Source organism: Sphaeramia orbicularis, chromosome 19 (assembly GCF_902148855.1).
Source record: "Sphaeramia orbicularis chromosome 19, fSphaOr1.1, whole genome shotgun sequence".
Taxonomy (NCBI): domain Eukaryota; kingdom Metazoa; phylum Chordata; class Actinopteri; order Kurtiformes; family Apogonidae; genus Sphaeramia; species Sphaeramia orbicularis.
The window spans coordinates 15,344,478-15,359,436 of record NC_043975.1 but is presented as its reverse complement, the minus strand read 5'-3'; the positions used below and the strand labels follow the sequence as shown (position 1 = coordinate 15,359,436).

The 14,959-nt window shown below is 36.4% G+C and overlaps 3 protein-coding genes across 4 annotated transcripts in view; all 3 read left to right on the top strand.

The window, feature by feature from the left end:
• The first annotated feature begins 584 nt into the window (after nt 1-584).
• Nucleotides 585-14,959, top strand: part of LOC115439629 (uncharacterized) — a 31,783-nt gene continuing 17,408 nt past the window's right edge. The window contains exons 1-2 of the mRNA XM_030163481.1: nt 585-886; nt 3,869-4,225. Of these exons, the coding sequence (XP_030019341.1) occupies nt 844-886; nt 3,869-4,225 (400 nt within the window). The 5' untranslated portion in view covers nt 585-843. The remainder of the gene's footprint in view (nt 887-3,868; nt 4,226-14,959) is intronic.
• LOC115439634 (uncharacterized) overlaps nt 8,826-14,959 on the top strand; it is a 37,366-nt gene continuing 31,232 nt past the window's right edge. Inside the window, exon 1 of the mRNA XM_030163490.1 lies at nt 8,826-9,187. The gene's annotated coding sequence lies outside the window, so the exon portion shown is untranslated. The remainder of the gene's footprint in view (nt 9,188-14,959) is intronic.
• On the top strand, nt 9,181-14,102 carry LOC115439635 (uncharacterized). Of its 2 annotated transcripts, XM_030163494.1 has the most exons (5): nt 9,248-9,623; nt 9,935-10,291; nt 12,172-12,504; nt 12,591-12,666; nt 13,498-14,102. In XM_030163494.1, exons 1-5 carry the CDS (start codon nt 9,587-9,589, stop codon nt 13,541-13,543), a joined length of 849 nt encoding a protein of 282 aa, XP_030019354.1. In that variant the 5' UTR covers nt 9,248-9,586; the 3' UTR covers nt 13,544-14,102. The 2 variants fall into 2 exon arrangements, with proteins under 2 accessions (XP_030019355.1, XP_030019354.1); XM_030163495.1 differs by lacking the exon at nt 12,591-12,666 and having other exon boundaries at nt 9,181-9,623.

Below are 14,959 nucleotides of genomic sequence, written 5' to 3'. Positions count from 1 at the left end.
TGAGATGTCACATCCTTATTGACCTCTGATTTTGGATGGGAAAGATGAGACATGTTTAGTTTTTGGTGCATTTTTGATGATATAAAGAAGAAATGAGATAAAATAATAATAAATTTTTTGTCCATGATTTGTCTACATGACAGACTGTAGAGCTGTTGTAAATGGACCTCACATGTCTCAGCACCTGAAACTTTCACTTGTCTCACAAAATGATCATTTACCTAATGGTAGATTTTATCAAATGATATAATTTGTCTACAGATAAGATGGTAAAGATCAGTTAATTTAAGTTTTCACTTAAGTTTTCAGTTAATTGTCTTTGGTTGTCTGTTTGTAGTTGGTCGATTGCTTCTATATCTCATGCTGATAGCTTTCTATCTCCTCTGTGTTCTCAGTTTCATCATACGGGGTAATGTAAGTCTGAATTCGAGGAATCGACATCATGAAACTCTTCGGATGACCACTCCCGAAGTCTGATTGCGCTGTACATCTTACTTTGTTTGAAAGAACATGGAAATCTGGGACCAAAGATAAATTACTGCAGATGAAAAGGCAATTCATCTGGAACAACAACATTTTTTTTTTAAATATTTTTTTTTATCATTTCATAATTTTTTATAAAAATGTTGCACATTTGTCTTTCTGTCAGTCACATCATTATTTGTCAGTGACTGAAACTTAACGCTGTGCTGCTTGTTATCACTTTATAGCAGCTGTTTTTATTTTGCTAACAGTTGATAGGATGTGGTGAAATTACAACTGGCTGTGAGCCATTGTTCTCCCTATGTTACAAACATACAAAGTCAGTCCGAAGAGTTCTGATGAGCATGATGGAGTCCATTAATGAAGATGGTGGTGTTTGTGGTTTTTCTGATACTTGTACACGGTAAGATGATCCTCCTGATCAGATAAAGTGTGTTTAATCTTTGTTTATCTCTTTAACTTTAATATGACATTTTTAAAAAAGTAAAGAATATGCATTGAGGCGCTATATTAAAGAGAAAAAACACACAAATACGTGGCAGAATTTTTCTTTCTGAAGAAGAAAACTGTGGTGTCATTTTATTTCGATTATGTTGAAAATATGTCAAATTTGAGTCTAAGTTTGTGTACTGTCCTATATGTTTTTCTTTACTCCTCTCTGCCTTCTCCTTTTCCCCTACCTCTTCCTGTCACTAGATTTTGGTGTGAACTCTGCTCCTGTTTGAGTGGTCACATTACCTGTTGGCTTTCAGGAATATGTTCATCTGACCTTTTGAAAAGATGAACCAAGTGTCTTTGCCTGATTGAGTGGGAGTGGGATTGACAGCAGAGGCCTGGTCTTATATTCAAATGGATCAAATCAAATTTATTTATGTAGCGTCACATCATAACAACAGTTCTCTCATGACACTTACATATAGAGCTGTTCTAAAGCAGACTCTTCGGCCCAAAGCTTCAGACCACAGTATCAGATGCTAATAATGAACTGAGTTCAAATGGAAGTGTTTGGATGGTGATGTTAAATGACAGAAATCTGAATTTGAGTTTCCATTTCTGTGCCATAATGTGTGAAATAAACACAAATTTGATGTCATTAATTTAAAAAAGGGAACATGAATGAACAAAATGGCTAGTGAATTAGCGATCATTATTCCTTGCTGTATGTGTAGGTGACAAAAATGATGGCTGTTTTCAGAAGTGTGGCTACTCTTTTGTACTGCAGTGCATTTTTCACACACTTGTGATTGCAGTATTTCATGTTATCTCATAAATAAACCAGACTGTACATCTATCATCATCTATATCACCATCTATATATCATCTATATATCATCATCTTTATCATCATCTATACATCTATCTATATGTATTTGATAAAATGAAGAAAAAATCATTCAGAAGTTGCCACAGAAATACCTCTAGGTCTTAAAGGACTAAATAACTTCAAGCTACAGTGTACAGGGTGGGGAAGCAAAATTTACAATGAACATTTAGTTGTTTTTTCTCAGCAGGCACTACGTCAATTGTTTTGAAACCAAACATACGGCATTTTATTGTGGTGCTATTTGTATTTGATAAAATGAAGAAAAAATCATTCAGAAGTTGCCACAGAAATACCTCTAGGTCTTAAAGGATTAAATAACTCCAAGCTACAGTGTATGGTGTCAAGATGAGGCCAGATAACCCAGTAAATGTATGTGAAGTATATTAAGTGCAAGTGAAGTTTTATTGAAGTTTATTTTGCTCCTACAAACCTGTTTTTTGCTTTTACAAAATGCTTTCTGCATTTACAAAACTTTTCTGCAGTTACAAAACATTCTGGCCACTTTTTGACGTGGCGGCATGTTTAGATTAAAGGCGTGTCCAGACCTGGTCCATACAGGAAGCAATATTAGTGGTGATGGACAGACATCGCCTCATTTGCTACAATGGGCTGAGGCGATCATGAAGTGCCACCATAATGTGCCTGTAACAGGGCCAACCAATTATTTTTGTTATTCAGTAGTAATCACCCTTCACTGCATAAAACTATGATCGCGAACGAATACTGGAATACCTTTAAGGTGAAACAGACACATTACGGTGGTACTTCGCAATCGTTCCATTGTTGTGAATGAGGCGATGTCTGTCCATCACCACTAATATTGCTTCCTGCCTGGACCTGGTCAGGACACGCCTTTAATCTAGCCACGCCCCCAAGTCAAAAAGAGGCCACAATGTTTTGGAACTGCAGAAAAGTTTTGTAAATGCAGACAAAGTTTTGTAAATGCAGAAAGCATTTTGTAAAAGCAAAAAAAAAAAGTTTGTAGGAGCAAAATAAATTTTATAGGTGAATTTTAAAAAGACATACATAGTTTTGGTTTACAATACTTCATGTACCTTTACAATGTTATCTGACCTCATCTTGATGCCATAACAGTGACCATAACCTTGTCCCAATTTACAAAATTAGCACTTACAGCTAATGTTGGCATATTTGTTGTAACTCTGTCAATGATTCAAACAATAGTTCCTGAATAAATCTGTTCTGAATTTATAACAGCAGATTTATAGATCAGCCTTTGTCTTCAATAAAAATCGTACCAGTTAAATGTTTCTTACTAATTATTAACTATTGTTTGTGTCCCTCTGCCAAGAAGGTTTAAAGTTCACCCACAGAATGAATGTAGTACGCTCAAAGGAATTAAACGCCTTCATTTTGGAGTTATTTTGAGTAACACTAGTGTATTAGATTTAAACCAATTTGCTGTTGACAGAAAAGTTTCTATTTCTACTATTTTTGGTAAAAGAATTTAAAAAAGCATCTGTCTGTCACTACAGTCACATGACCATTTGTCAGTGGATGGAAGTGAAAGCTGCTCTGCCTCTTATCACATTCCGGTACAGATTTTTATTTGGTCAGTGGTCGATGAGATGTGGTGAAATTAAAATTGCCTGTGAACCAACGTCCTCTCGGCATTTCAAAAGTGGAATATAATTCAATGTGAAAAACTCTTATGGAGCTTTGTTGTACTTTTTGCCGCTTGTGAAATAAGATGAAGGTGTTTGTGATTTTTCTGCTCCTCTTACACGGTAAGATAAGCTTCCTGATCAGGTCACATGTCTATATTAAATTCTTTGTTTAACTTCAACATTATGTTTAACTGAAATAAACCACATGATAAATCATAGATATGTCTTTTTATTTTTAAAACAGAAAACTGTACCTTTGTTTAATTTTGATTATGTGTAAAATTTCTTAGATCTGGAGTGTGTATTGTGCTGGGAGTTGTTCATCTCCTCATCGAACTCATTTCTAACTTTATAGAACCCCATACATGAACACAGTGAGGAAAAACACACTGCAAAAACCAATTTACAGTATGTTTCTGCCTCTGTGTCCTCAGTTTCCCAGCATGCACTGGCTGTTCTGGTGCAGGCGTATGAGGGGGAGCCGTCCACCCTGCTGCCCTGTCAGTTTTATAACTATTTTACTCTGATGCCTGAAGACCCCATAGTATCTTGGATTCGCAATGATCTCAATCCCAAAATCATCCATCAACTTAACGATGATGGTGATGATCTTAAAGAGCAGAATGAACATTACAAAGGACGCACATCGATGAAAACTAATGCTCTTGACTCTGGAGACTTAAGCCTCACTCTGAAAACACCTCAAATATCAGACAGTGGCAACTACACCTGCACCATCTGGGTGGGATATGAAGAGCTGAGATTAACAGAAATACAGCTGCAGGTCAAAGGTGAGCTGATGGAGATACAAACAATTCTTCACCATTGGAGATAAAACACTTTTTGATCCATTTTCAATTTTCTCTGAATGTAAAGCAGCTATTGCTTTGAAAACACACTCGCGCTCTCTCTCTCTCTCTCTCTCTCTCTCTCTCTCTCTCTCTCTCACACACACACACACACACACACACACACACACACACACGCACTCCTGATGAGTAACTCATTCCAAAATCGAGCATATTTTCATTGAATTTATGAATATGTCATATTTAATAGCCATTTCAGACTTCAGCTTTTAACAAAACAATCTTAGATTTGATATTCACACTCATTGTTCATATCCTGTGCTCCTTTAGTGTATTCACAGCATAGTAGAATTAGTACAATACATACAGTACAGTAGTGGAAAACCTTTTGGATACCCTTAAAATTTTACACATCTCAAATATTATTATGAAATATTTGTGAAAAAATCTTTTTGTGTTTCAAAAGGTTTGGCTGCATCAGACAGACACAAATGCAAATGATTATTTTTGACTGTTAAGATAAAACTAACAAAAATAAATTCTTGACAGTTTCAACATGTCATGTCCTGGATGTGTTTCATTACCTGCAGAAACATTCAGTTTTGACCTTGATGGAACTGAGCATGTGCAGAAGGGAGCATGCAGGTTTGGAGAACGGAACAATACTGAGCAGATTTCAATGACAAGAGTGATTCTTAATGTAATATATCACAAATGCATGGGGTGAACAAAACCTTTCTTCCACCACTGTATAATCTAAAAGGGTGTGGGTCTCAAATCTCTCATTGTCTAGTTTGATGTTTTTCAAGGAAATTACCCACAGTTCTGAGTGTTGTAATAATAAACAGAGGTTTACCAAGGGAAGTCCTATGCTCAGTTAAAATGAAATATGTCAAATATTTAATTTATGTGGCACAAAGTGCTGTACAGGATTAAAATATCAATAAAAAATAAAATGACAATAAAATATAAGAACCATCAAAAGAAGCAACTGTATGGAAATAAAATATACTGTGAATAGAGAGCATCTGGAGCAGAGGCAGTCACAATGATATTAAATTAAATTATTGGAATTTTAACATTACATACTGAACAATGAAACAACAAACAACAATCTTAAAATGTAGCCTATGAAAAAAAAATGTAGTACTGTAAACTAATACCACCACATTTTCATTTTTAATTCATGATACTTTTTATGATAAAAACAAGTAAACTACCATTACCCTTGTATTTTAATAAAGTGCCAGTGATGTAAATGTGTTTTGATGTTGTCATGGTAACATCATATAATAATTCCAAATAGTGTTGACATTTTTTTGTAACTTTAGGGCCTTACAGCCTTTCACATTCTATGATTTACCAGTTAATATCAACAAAAGTCTGTGATGGTTTAGTGACTGAAATTTTGACCCTGGGCTGCTGGATATTATGGGCTGTTCTTCTTCCAGATGATCAGAAGGTGATGGAGGCAACGAAGCAGGTGGAGTCTGTCAGGCTGCCCTGTAAAACATCACCTCATCTGCCTGAAGACACCAGAGTGGAGTGGACTCTCCTTGACCCTGTAAAGATGTTGGTCCAAGTGGTCCGTGTGTATCAGAATAAGAGAGATGACCTTAGAACACACACCTCATGGGCTCACACAGAGATGGATAAAGACCTGCTGACAACTGGAGACCTCAGTCTGACCATTAAATATCCCACAGAAAGAGACAGAGGAACATACATCTGCACCTTCTATGTGAAAGGAGACACCATGAAACAGAGAGTAGAGCTACATCCTGACAAATGTTAGTACTGTAGACACAGTTTAAAGTCAAAGTTTGGACAAAGGAAGCTTTAACAAAATGATTTCATGTTTTTCTGTCATCCACAGTGAATGTTTTACTCTTGATCATACTTTCCCTCATTAGCGTATTGTGTTGGGCCATCATCGCCATTGTCCTATGTTACAGGTGTGTTATTCCACTACATCAGATGCTGTTGTGGTCAAACACACATGACCCAACTCTCACACACTTCACAGAAAACAGTGAGAAAAACGTTTTCACACAAATGTTGGCGGTAACTTGTTATGGCCAAAAAAGTGTTTTGAGATGTCACAACCTTATTGACTGCTGATTTTGGATGGGAAAGATGAGACATATTTAGTTTTTGGAGCATTTTTGATGATATAAAGAAGAAACGAGATAAAATAATAAATTTTTTGTCCATGATTTGTCTACATGACAGACTGTAGAGCTGTTGTAAATGGACCTCATATGTTTCACCACCTGAAACTTTCACTTGTCTCACAAAATGATCATTTACCTAATGGTAGATTTTATCAAATGATATAATTTGTCTACAGATAAGATGGTAAAGATCAGTTAATTTAAGTTTTCAGTTTAGTTTTCAGTTAATTGTCTTTGGTTGTCTGTCTCTAGTTGGTCGATTGTTTCTCATGCTGATTGCTTCTTATCTCTAAGTTTCTAAGTGTCCTCTGTCTCCTCTGCAGACGGAGAAACCGAGAAATCGACATCATGTAACTCTTTGGATGACCACCCACAAAGTCTGATTGCTCAGTACATCTTACCTTGCTTTGAAAGAACATGGAAATCCAGGACCAAAGATAAATTACTACAGATGAAAAGGATATTCATCTGTAACACTGTATTTTTTTTTTAAATAATGTTTTATCATTTTATAATTTTTAATAAGAATGCTGCACATTTGTCTTTCTTTCAGTCACATCATTATTTATCAGTGACTGAAACTTAACACTGTGCTGCTTGTTATCACTTTCTAGCTGCTGTTTTTATTTTGCCAACAGTTGATAGGGTGTGGTGAAATTAAAACTGGCTGTGAGCCGATGTTCTCCCTATGTTACAAACATATAAACAAAGTCAGTCAGACGTGTGTTACAGAGTTCTGATGACCTTGATGGAGTCCATTAATGAAGATGGACGTGTTTGTGTTCTTTGATTCTTGTACACGGTTAAGATGATCCTCCTGATCAGACAAAGTGTGTTAAATATTTGTTTATCTCTTTAACTTTAATATGACATTTTTTAAAAAAGTAAAGAATATGCATAGAAGTGCTATATTAAAGAGAAAAAACAAATATGTGGCAGAATTTTTTAATTTCTGAAGCAGAAAACTGTGGTGTCATTTTATTTCGATTATGTTGAAAATATATAAAATTTGAGTCTAAGTTTGTGTACTGTCCTATATGTTTTTCTTTACTCCTCTTGGCCTTCTCCTTTTCCCCTACTCCTTCCTGTTACTGACCAGATTTTGGTGTGAACTCTGCTCCTGTTTGAGTGGTCACATTACCTGTTGGCTTTCAGGAATATGTTCATCTGACCTTTTGAAAAGATGAACCAAGTGTCTTTGCCTGATTGAGTGGGAGTGGGATTGACAGCAGAGGCCTGGTCTTATATTTAAATGTATCAAATCAAATCGAATTTATTTATATAGCGTCACATCGTAACAACAGTTCCCTCATGGCACTTACATATAGAGCTGTTCTAAAGCAGACTCTTAGGCCCAAAGCTTCAGACCACAGTATCAGATGCTAATAATGAACTGAGTTCAAATGGAAGTGTTTGAATGGTGATGTTAAATGACAGAAATCTGAATTTGAGTTTCCATTTCTGTGCCATAATGTGTGAAATAAACACGTGAATTTGTTTGTCGAGGGTTTTGATGGTTGTTTATAAGTCCTGGTTTGATTTTTGTAGTGTGACGATGTTGTGGTGGGCGAACTCCAGGTTATTGCATATGTCTTTAATCCAGTGTTTTTCAACCTTGGGGTCAGGATCCCACGTGGGGTTGTCTGGAATTCAAATAGGGTCACCTGAAATTTCTAGTAATTGTTAAAAATAAAAACTTACTAATAAAAAATATATGGTGAGTCAAGAGAGACAATCACAATATATGAAAGACATGACAAACTCTGAAGCTGAAACTGAAGCACTGTGGTTCTGTTTATCTTTCAAATATTCGTTGTGGTCAGTTTCAGATGCTGCAGCTCTTTCATAATTCATAGTTTAAGTTATTGTTTGTTCAGTATTAATTGTCAGCCTTGTAAATCTAAGCTGGACTGACTGTACATATCCTGACCAAGGAAAATCAAATTCTCACTCTGTGCAGTAATCTACACCTGGCTTTTCTGCCTCCGTCCATAATAACATACATTATATAGACTAAATGTCATCTAAAATTAATGTTTATTTGCAACATAGTAAAGCAAACTATTAAATGATCAAAAACAATACATTTTAGCAAAAAAAAAAAAAAAAAGTCTCTGTTTTGAATGTCTGGGGTCGCCAGAAATTTGTGACGTTAAAATGGGGTCAGGAGCCAAAAAAGGTTGAGAACCACTGCTGTAATCTCTTCCTGTAGTGATACTAATAAGTCCAGTTTGTTGTTTATGCTTGCTAGTACACTAACCTCCATTTCAGTGGTTTGTAAATCCTCTGTAGGCAGGTCTGTGTGTCTGTCTGAGGGTGTGTCAGTTTGTCTGTGCAGGAGTGGGTAATATCTTGCAGGTGTAGAGCCAGATCTCAGATTGGACCAGCCAGCCAGAGGAGGGACTATAAAAATGACGAAGCTGGGCAGGTCTATTGTGGTCGTTCCTCCACTCCCAACTCTTCACTTCTACTTTGTTCCAGGATGCAGCAGTAGGGATGGGCTGCCAATTTCTTTCGCCTTGTTTTCTCATGTTTTACGTAAGTAGGGAGGTGAGACTTTGCATTTTGGTTTCTTTTCTTTTGCAGGTCAGCCTCGCTTCCTGAGTTAATAAAGTTATATTTGTTATTCTGGCCTGGGCCCACCCCGAAGACCAAGCTGCTGTTTTGCTGAGTTTGTATTATCTTTATATAGTTTGTAAATAACCCACTTATTTGTTCAAGTGCACAACCTGCATCCTGGGGTTTCTCTGTGGCTTTGGAGTGAGGAAAGGTGTGCACTTATTCATGCCCTAGGGTCCCCTAACCAGGGTGTAACATCTGTGTCTGTAGAAGAGTCTGTCTTACATTTTTTTGGAGCTGGTATATATGCTAACACTAGTATATTAGATTGAAACAAATATTCTGTTGACAGGAAAGTTTCACATATTTTGACTATTTTTGAGTAAAGGAATTTAAAAAAAAAAAAAAAAAAAAAGAGTCTTTCTGTCACTCACATGAATGTCATGACTGTAGCGTCAGTGGATGGAAGTGAAAGCTGCTCTTCCTCTTATCACATTCCAGCAGAGATTTTTATTTTGTCAGTGGTCGATGTGATGAAATTAAAACACACCGTGAACCGACATCTTCTCTGCATTTCAAAAGTGGATCTTAACCATAACCTTCAAAGAAGATGAAGGCGTTTGTGGTTTTTCTGCTCCTCTTACATGGTAAGATAAGCTTCCTGATCAGGTCACATGTCTATATGAAGTTCTTTGTTTAACTTCAACATTATGTTTAACTGAAATAAACCACATGATAAATCCCACATATGTCTTTTTATTTTTGAAACAGAAAACTGTACCTTTGTTTCATTTTGATTATGTGTAAAATTTCTTATGTATGGGGTGTGTATTGTGCTGAGAGTTGCTCATTTCCTCATCGAACTCATTTCTAACTTTATAGAACCCCATACATGAACACTGAGTAAAAACACACTGCAAAACCGATTTACAGTATGTTTCTGCTTCTGTGTCCTCAGCTTCCCAGCATGCACTGGCTGTTGTGGTGCAGGCGTATGAGGGGGAGCCATCCACCCTGCTGCCCTGTCAGTTTTATGACCATTTTCCTATGATGCCTGAAGACCCCATAGTATCTTGGATTCGCAATGATCTCAATCCCAAAATCATCCATCAACTTAACGATGAAGGTGATGATCTTAAAGAGCAGAATGAACATTACGAAGAACGCTCATCAATGAAAACTAATGCTCTAGACTCTGGAGACTTCAGCCTCACTCTGAGAAAACCACAGATATCTGACAGCAGCAACTACACCTGCACCATCTGGACAGGATATGAAGAGCTGAGATTAACAGAAATACAGCTGCAGGTCAAAGGTGAGCTGATGGAGATACAAACAATTCTTCACCATTGGAGATAAAACAGATCCTTTTTCAATTTTTTCTGAATGTAAAGCAACTATTGCGCTGAGAAAAAAAAAAAAAAAAAAAAAAATCACACACACCTGATGAATAATAACTGAGTCAAAAACCAAGACAATATTTTCATTTAATTTATGAATATACCATATTTAATAGCCATTCCAGACTTCAGTTTTTAACAATATAATTTTAGATTTGATATTCGCACTCATTGCTCCTTTAGTGTATTCCCAACATTGTAAAATTAGTTTGTTACATAGAGTACAGTTGTGGAAAACCTTTTGGATACCCTTAAAATTTTACACAATCTCAAATATTATCATGAAATATTTGTGGAAAATCTTTTTGTGTTTCAAAAGGTGTGGCTGCATCAGACAGACACAAACAAATGCAAGTTATTATTCTTTATTGATAAGATAAAAATTAAAATAAATTCTTGACAGTTTCTACATGTCATGTCCTGGATGTGTTTCATTTTCTGCTGAAACATCCAGTTTTAATCTCAGTGGATCTAAGCATGTGCAAAAGGGTGCATGCGGGTTTGCAGAGGACTTGAGAGTGATTCTTAATGTAATATTTCACAAATGCATGAGGTGAACAAAACCTTTCTTCCACTACTGTATAATCCAAGGAGGTGTGGGTCTCAAATCTCTCATTGTCTAGTCTGATGTTTTTCAAGAAAATAAGGGACCAAGAGAAGTCCTATGCTCAGTTTAAAAGAAATGTCAGATATTTATTTACATAGCACAATTTAAAAATAACTCTTGTGGTCCAAAGTGCTGTACAGGATTAAAATATAAATATAAAAATAAAATGGCAATAAAATATGAGAACAGTCAAAAGAAACAACTGTATGGAAATAAAATATGATGTGAATAGAGAGCATCTGGAGCAGAGGCAGTCACAATGATATTAAATTATTGTAATTTTTAAGGTTACGTACCATATAATAAAACAACAAACAACAGTCTTAAAATGCAACCAATGATAAAATGTAGTACTGTAAACTAGTACCACAACATGACATTTTCATTTTTTATTTCATGATACTTTTTATGATAAAAACAAGTAAACTACCATTACCCTGGTATTGTATTAAAGTACCAATGATATAAATCTTTCTTGGTGTTTTCACGGTAACATCATATAATACTTCCAAATAATGTTTAGTGTAAGTCCTTACAGCCTTTCACACTTGCTGTGGTCTCCAAACAACAAGGAAGTAAAGCGGCTCAAAGGGGAAAGGAGACCCCAACATAAGGAAAGGACACCATAAAAAATATACTGATTTTATTAATCCAAATTAAACAAAAGTAATGCAGTGAATCAACAGTAAAGTAATTTGATAAAGTAATAAACTCAGAAAGCAATACATACCAAAAGGGGAGAAGGCAGGCCACCCCCTATAGGGACATAGAAGCTGCTCCCCCTCCCTAACAAAAAAAGAACTCAACTAAATCTAAAGCGAAAAGTTTGACCCCTGGCCACCCCCAGGCTAAACTAAAAGAAATTAACTTAAATGTTAACCAAAACAAAAAGCTTCAAGCTTAAAGCTCAGCTGGGTCTGGAGTGGTGGTTTGCTGGGTCTGGGTCTGGTGAGGCTTGGATCTGACTGGCTTTTATTGCAGGCTGAACAATCAGGGTGCTGGTTCATCAGATGATCATCAGGTGTGTGAACTGATTGGAAAAGCCAGACAGGGTTAGACAGCACATGTCATGGCCTTACGCAACACACTCTATGAATTACCAGTTAGTATCAACAAAAGTCTGTGAGGGTTTAGTGACTGAAATTTTGGCCCTGGACTGTTGGATATTATGGGCTGTTCTTCTTCCAGATGATCAGGTGGTGGTGGAGGCACGGAAGGGGGTGGGGTCTGTCAGACTGCCCAGTAAAACATCACCTCATCTGCCTGAAGACACCAGAGTGGAGTGGACTCTCCTTGACCCTGTAAAGATGTTGGTCCAAGTGGTCCGTGTGTATCAGAATAAGAGTGATGACCTTAGAACACACACCTCATGGGCTCACACAGAGATGGATAAAGACCTGCTGAAAACTGGAGACCTCAGTCTGACCATTAAATATCCCACAGACAGAGACAGAGGAACATACATCTGCACCTTCTATGTGAAAGGAGACACCATGAAACAGAGAATAGAGCTACATCCTGGTCAGTACTATAGACACAGTTTAAAGTCAAAGTTTGAACAAAGGAAGTTTTAACAAAATGATTTCATGTTTTTCTGTCATCCACAGAGAATCTTATACCTGTGGTCATGTTTTTCCTTAGTTTCTCACTGTTTTGGGCTATCATCATTGTCCTCTATTACAGGTGTGTTATTCCACTACATCAGATGCTGTTGTGGTCAAACACACTTGACCCAACTCTCACACACTTCACAGAAAAAAGACAGAAAAAAAGTTTTCACACATATGTTGGCAGTAACTTGTCAAGTGAAATGAAAATCACACCTGTTGTAGTTCCAGGTTTGTTAAACTGACCCATGAGTCACTGCTAATCTGCTACTGCTACGAGGGTCACACAGGAGTGTGTCAGACTATTGTCCAACACTGAACTAATGTCCACTGTTCCAACATTATCATGTTGTTCATTTCTCCATGGACTTGAAATCAGAATCTATGAAGTTGACACAATATTACATTGAAAAAGCATGAAGCATAAGTTCAATCAGATGCTTCAACTGTCATAATATGTTCATGTAGTTCTTTCCATTACCTGTAGTTATGGCCAAAAAAGTGTTTTGAGATGTCACAACGTTACTGACCTCTGACTTTGGATGGGAAGGATGACACATATTTAGTTTTTGGTGCATTTTTGGTGATATAAAGAAGAAATGAGATAAAATAATAATACATTTTTTTGTCCATGATTTGTCTACATAACAGACTGTAGAGCTGTTGTAATTGGACCTCACATGTCTCAGCAGCTGAAACTTTCACTTGTCTCACAAAATGATCGTTTACCTAATGGCAGGTTTTATCAGATGATGTTATAATTTGTCTACAGATAAGATGGTAAAGATCAGTTAATTAAAGTTTTCAGTTAATTGTCTTTGGTTGTCTGTCTCTAGTTGGTCGATTGTTTCTCATACTGATTGCCTCTTGTCCCTAAGTTTCTAAGTATCCTCTGTCTCCTCTGTAGATGGGATAAAGAAAGACAGAAACCGAGAAATCGACATCACGCTTGAATGACCACCCACAAAGTCCGATTGCTCTGTACATCCAACTTTGTTTGAAAGAACATGGAAATCCAGGACCAAAACTAAAATTACTACAGATGAAAAGGATATTCATCTGTAACACTGAATTTTTTTTAAATTTTTTTTTTTTTTATCATTTTATTATTTTTAACAAAAATGCTGCACATTTGTCTTTCTCTCAGTCTTATCATTATTTGTCAGTGACTGAAACTTAACACTGTGCTGCTTGTTATCCCTTTCTAACAGCTGTTTTTATTTTGCCAACAGTTGATAGGATGTGGTGAAATTAAAACTGGCTGTGAGCTGATGTTCTCCCTATGTTACAAACATACAAATGAAGTCAGTTAAATGTGTTACAGAGTTCTGATGAGCATGATGGAGTCCATTAATGAAGATGGATGTGTTTGTGGTGTTTCTGATTCTTGTACATGGTTAAGATGATCCTCCTGATCAGACAAAGTGTGTTTAATCTTTCTTTATCTCTTTAACTTTAATATGACATTTTTAAAAAAAGTAAAGAATATGCATCAAGGCACTATATTAAAGAGAAAAAACAAATATGTGGCAGAATTTTTCTTTCTGAAGCAGAAAACTGTGGTGTCATTTTATTTCGATTATGTTGAAAATATATAAAATTTGAGTCTAAGTTTGTGTACTGTCCTATATGATTTTCTTTACTCCTCTCTGCCTTCTCCTTTTCCCCTACCTCTTCCTGTTACTGACTAGATTTTGGTGTGAACTCTGCTCCTGTTTGAGTGGTCACATTACCTGTTGGCTTTCAGGAATATGTTCATCTGACCTTTTGAAAAGATGAACCAAGTGTCTTTGCCTGATTGAGTGGGAGTGGGATTGACAGCAGAGGCCTGGTCTTATATTCAAATGGATCAAATCAAATCGAATTTATTTATATAGCGTCACATCATAACAACAGTTCTCTCATGGCACTTACATATAGAGCTGTTCTAAAGCAGACTCTTAGGCCCAAAGCTTCAGACCACAGTATCAGATGCTAATAATGAACTGAGTTCATATGGAAGTGTTTGAATGGTGATGTTAAATGACAGAAATCTGAATTTGAGTTTCCATTTCTGTGCCATAATGTGTGAAATAAACACGTGAATTTGTTCGTCGAGGGTTTTGATGGTTGTTTATAAGTCCTGGTTTGATTTTTGTAGTGTGACGATGTTGTGGTGGGCGAACTCCAGGTTATTGCATATGTCTTTAATCCAGTGTTTTTCAACCTTGGGGTCGGGATCCCACGTGGGGTTGTCTGGAATTCAAATAGGGTCACCTGAAATTTCTAGTAATTGTTAAAAATAAAAACTTACTAATAAAAAATATATGGTGAGTCAAGAGAGACAATCACAATATATGAAAGACATGACAAACTCTGAAGCTGAAACT